The sequence below is a fragment of the Merops nubicus genome, unplaced genomic scaffold, assembly GCF_000691845.1.
Source record: "Merops nubicus isolate BGI_N331 unplaced genomic scaffold, ASM69184v1 scaffold31548, whole genome shotgun sequence".
Classification (NCBI taxonomy): Eukaryota; Metazoa; Chordata; class Aves; order Coraciiformes; family Meropidae; genus Merops; species Merops nubicus.
The window spans coordinates 1-3,637 of NW_008624166.1; the positions used below are offsets into that span (position 1 = coordinate 1).

General features: G+C 46.0%; 1 protein-coding gene across 1 annotated transcript; it reads right to left on the reverse strand.

Annotated features, from left to right (window-relative positions):
• Nucleotides 1-377: 377 nt before the first annotated feature.
• On the reverse strand, nt 378-3,465 carry LOC103777758 (T-box transcription factor TBX20-like; the record flags this gene model as incomplete). Its single annotated transcript, XM_008945323.1, has 3 exons — nt 3,336-3,465; nt 1,655-1,889; nt 378-542 (listed from the first exon to the last, which is right to left on the reverse strand). Coding segments are annotated over exons 1-3 (530 nt in total), but the record flags the coding sequence as incomplete, so codon positions are not given.
• Nucleotides 3,466-3,637: the final 172 nt, after the last annotated feature.

The window sequence follows — 3,637 nt, forward strand, 5'->3', positions numbered from 1 at the left end:
ACACACATATACATATCTAAAAGAGCTGTTAGCCAAATCCTGCACGCCTTGGAATATTCCTCATAAATCAAACCCCAAGCAGAGATTCGAGGCCCGATTCTGCATCACAGGAATGAATCAGAGCTTTGCAAAACCTCAGTTGGCAAACAGCACGGGAAGATTAACGGCAGGGGGACACACATATACATATCTAAAAGAGCTGTTAGCCAAATCCTGCACGCCTTGGAATATTCCTCATAAATCAAACCCCAAGCAGAGATTCGAGGCCCGATTCTGCATCACAGGAATGAATCAGAGCTTTGCAAAACCTCAGTTGGCAAACAGCACGGGAAGATTAACGGCAGGGGGGTGTAAGCCCAGCAGTAAACTCGACAAACCTTGCAGGGAGCGGAGGATCAGCTTTTCCAGCCACTAACCAGGAAGATCTGTGGTAGGCATATCGATATCTTTTATTGTCCACAGGAACGATATCCATTAACACGATGTATTTGGCTTCAGGATCCACCCCCGAGAAGGAAACTCTGATCGTAGGAAACATTCTCCTGAAGGGAAAAAAATAGAAAAGAAAAAGGCAAATCAGGAAATAAATAGGCGGATGGAGAGCAGAAATGAAAGAGCTCCTAAAAAGTTGCTAAAAGGGAGAATTCTATTTAAACCCTGTGGAAAAAAAAAAATCAAAAATAAAAATTAAAGCATCTATTGATTCTGCTTTAGCAGGATACAAGTTAAATCCCGGGTATCTTTAATAGGCATTTGTATTATTATCTTTAAAAAAAAAAATATATGTTTAATATCTTTCTTTTTCGGCTTTAAAAACCGGGGAAGCAAAAGGAAAAAAAAAGTCAAAATGGAAAAGTAAAAGAGAAACGCACTTTCCCCCGTTATTTAAAAGCACACAACAATTTCACAAAATAGTTATACTTAAATCCTTAGAAACATGGATTTTTTCCCCACCATGAAATCCATGCTAACGTTAGAGAAATAATGCAGAAATTATTTCCGTTAATATTCTCATTTATTTTAGACGCATATTCTTTAAAGCCTCCTCGCGATAGTTCTGGGAGGAATTTTCAAAACTAAATTTTTTCCTTTCTTCATTTAAATTTTGACAAAAAACACCTTTAAAACGTAAGGTTTTGCCGTAGACTAGAAATAAATAACTTTAAGCCGTTTAAAATATGTTGAATTTCAAAATGCAGATTTTATACGTGGGGGTTTAAAATTTATTTAAAAAAAAAAAATGCGTGTTGATAGAGCTCACCAGTTAGAAAAATTATTGCCAAAAAAACTACATTAATAACGAGTAACTTTGGGGGTTACAAAACCCGACTGCGTCTGACTGACCCAAACCCCAGAAGCTTTACTGAAGAAAAACTTGGTCCGAGGTGATGAGAAAAATCTGGAATTTTTTTTGCACATTTTTGCCACGGAGAAAAAAAAAAAATAATAATCAAACCACGCCAAGCTCTGATTAAATTTATATCCCCACGACGCCGAATTTCCGATTTTTTAGGGAAATATTTCTGTCCAGCCACCCTCCCCCTTCCCTTAACCCATCCGCGCTGCTCTCCCAAAATAAAACCGGTGAGATTTGGGTCGGTTTGCTTTTTTTTCCCCACCACCCTTCCACTTTTAGGAAGCTGCCCAACCTTACCTCCCGGATTTGGTGATGATCATCTCGGTACCCAGTTCGTGAAACTTGTCCCAGAGCTCTTTGGTCTCCAGGCTGCAGGAGATTTTGGCCATCTCCTCGCTGGGGATGATGGGGGTGGTGGGGATGAGGGGCTCGGTGCACAGGGATGAAGGGCTGCTGCTAAAATCCCCGTGAGGGTCCAGGCTGGATAAATCACTCAAAGGCTGGGCGCAAGAGGATTTCTCAACGAATTGCTCTGCAAGGTTCGAGGGAAGGGAAATAAAATGAGAAGGGGGGGAAAGGGGGAGGGATTCAGCCCGGAGAAAAAAAAAATATGAAATAAAATAAACTAAACAAAGCTAACCAGACCCAAAAATCAGTTGTGGTTGAGCTGCCCCCCTCTCTGGTCCAGCACCCCCGCCTGTGTCAGAGGCGTCAGCTCAGCCTTTGAGCAGGGCTGGTGATTTTTGGAGATTAGCTCCGGGAGGAGCCCGGCGCCTCTTCCCGAAGCCTCCCGGGGAGAGATGCCCGGAGGAGAGGAGAAGCCAGGAGGGAGAGGGGCTGCGGGGGCTCCGGGACCGAGGAACGAGAGCGCACAAACGTTCCCTGCCCCTAGAGCAAGGGGGGAAGATTTCACCCCAATCTTCCGTGAATAAAAGCTGAATTACAGGCAATCGCTTCCCCTTCGATTTCTCATTGAACGATGCGGAGTAAGGAGTTTAAAAAGATTAATAAAATTGAAAAATTAATTGGAAATAATTTATTGAACAAGCGTTTTCGGGGAAAAAAAAATAAAAAGCATGAAAAACAGCTACGTTTAACACGAGAGAGTGCAAATATGTCAAACGGGAACACTACAACATTCCCGGCCTAGCTTATCGCCTAGACTGAAAAATAAAGTTTACAATGACTCCCTGGACTATGTGAAATCTGTTGAGTCTGTTGGTTAGATGGAGCAGACGCCGAGAGAGCTGTCTTTACTAAATTCCTGTAAAATTCAATATAATTTTGTTCGCTGACGCCCTGAAAACGTAACAAACACTCAATATTTCAATATTTTTTTTTTCCCCAGTTTTCAGCGAACTCTCGGATACACGCAAGGACCACTAGCCGCAGAAATTCGGGGGAGGAGAGAAAGATGCTAATGGTTTTTAAAAGCCTTCGGGAATCTAACTCGAAGCGACCGACCCAGAAGTGAAATCGCTTACCCCAAAATGACGAGGATTTACTATAAAAATCCTCCCCATAAAACAGTCTATATGAGCGCCCATGGAGTAGCCGTGGAGCGAAGGGAGCGAAGGGGTTTTTCGGGTCTACGTACAAGTTTTACTACCCCTTGTAAGGGATACCGGAGAGTCTCTAATTTGACCTCAAAACCGTAGATGATTCGCGGTAAATATTTGAGAGTTTCATTTCACAGCAGCGAGGAGAAACGTTAATTATCACAAGGTGAGAGATTATTCTAGGAATGGCGAAGCTGGATAAATAAAGCTTAAAATTTAGAAAATTCTTCATGCTGTGAGCAACCCCGGTAGGTGAGGAGAAGACCTCCCTGGCTTTGATGGGGTGGCTTTTCCTTCTGCAGGGGACAACCCGCCGGTGCCCGACCTGGCTGCCGGGATTTGGAGGCGGCTGAGCCCGAGGACGGACGGACAAACAGACGGGAGCTCCGCGCCCCACGGCCGCCCCCATCCCCACTCACCCAGGGGCTTGATGGTGCTCTCGGGGGACTCCTTGTCCTTCGAGCTGCCGCTGGACATCAGGGCGGCGATGGAGAAAGCGTTGGCCCGGGAGGAGAGCTGAGGTTTGGCGGGGGGCGGCGTGTACTCCATGGCCAAACGGCGGGGGAGCGGCTCGGCTCGGCGGGGGCACCGGGAAGGGCTCCGTGCCCGGGGTGGGAGCACCGGGAGGCACCGGGAAAGGCTCCGTGCTCGGGTGGGAGCACCGGGAAACACGGGGAAGGGCTCCGCGCCCGAGATGGCAGCACCGGGAGGCACCGGGAAG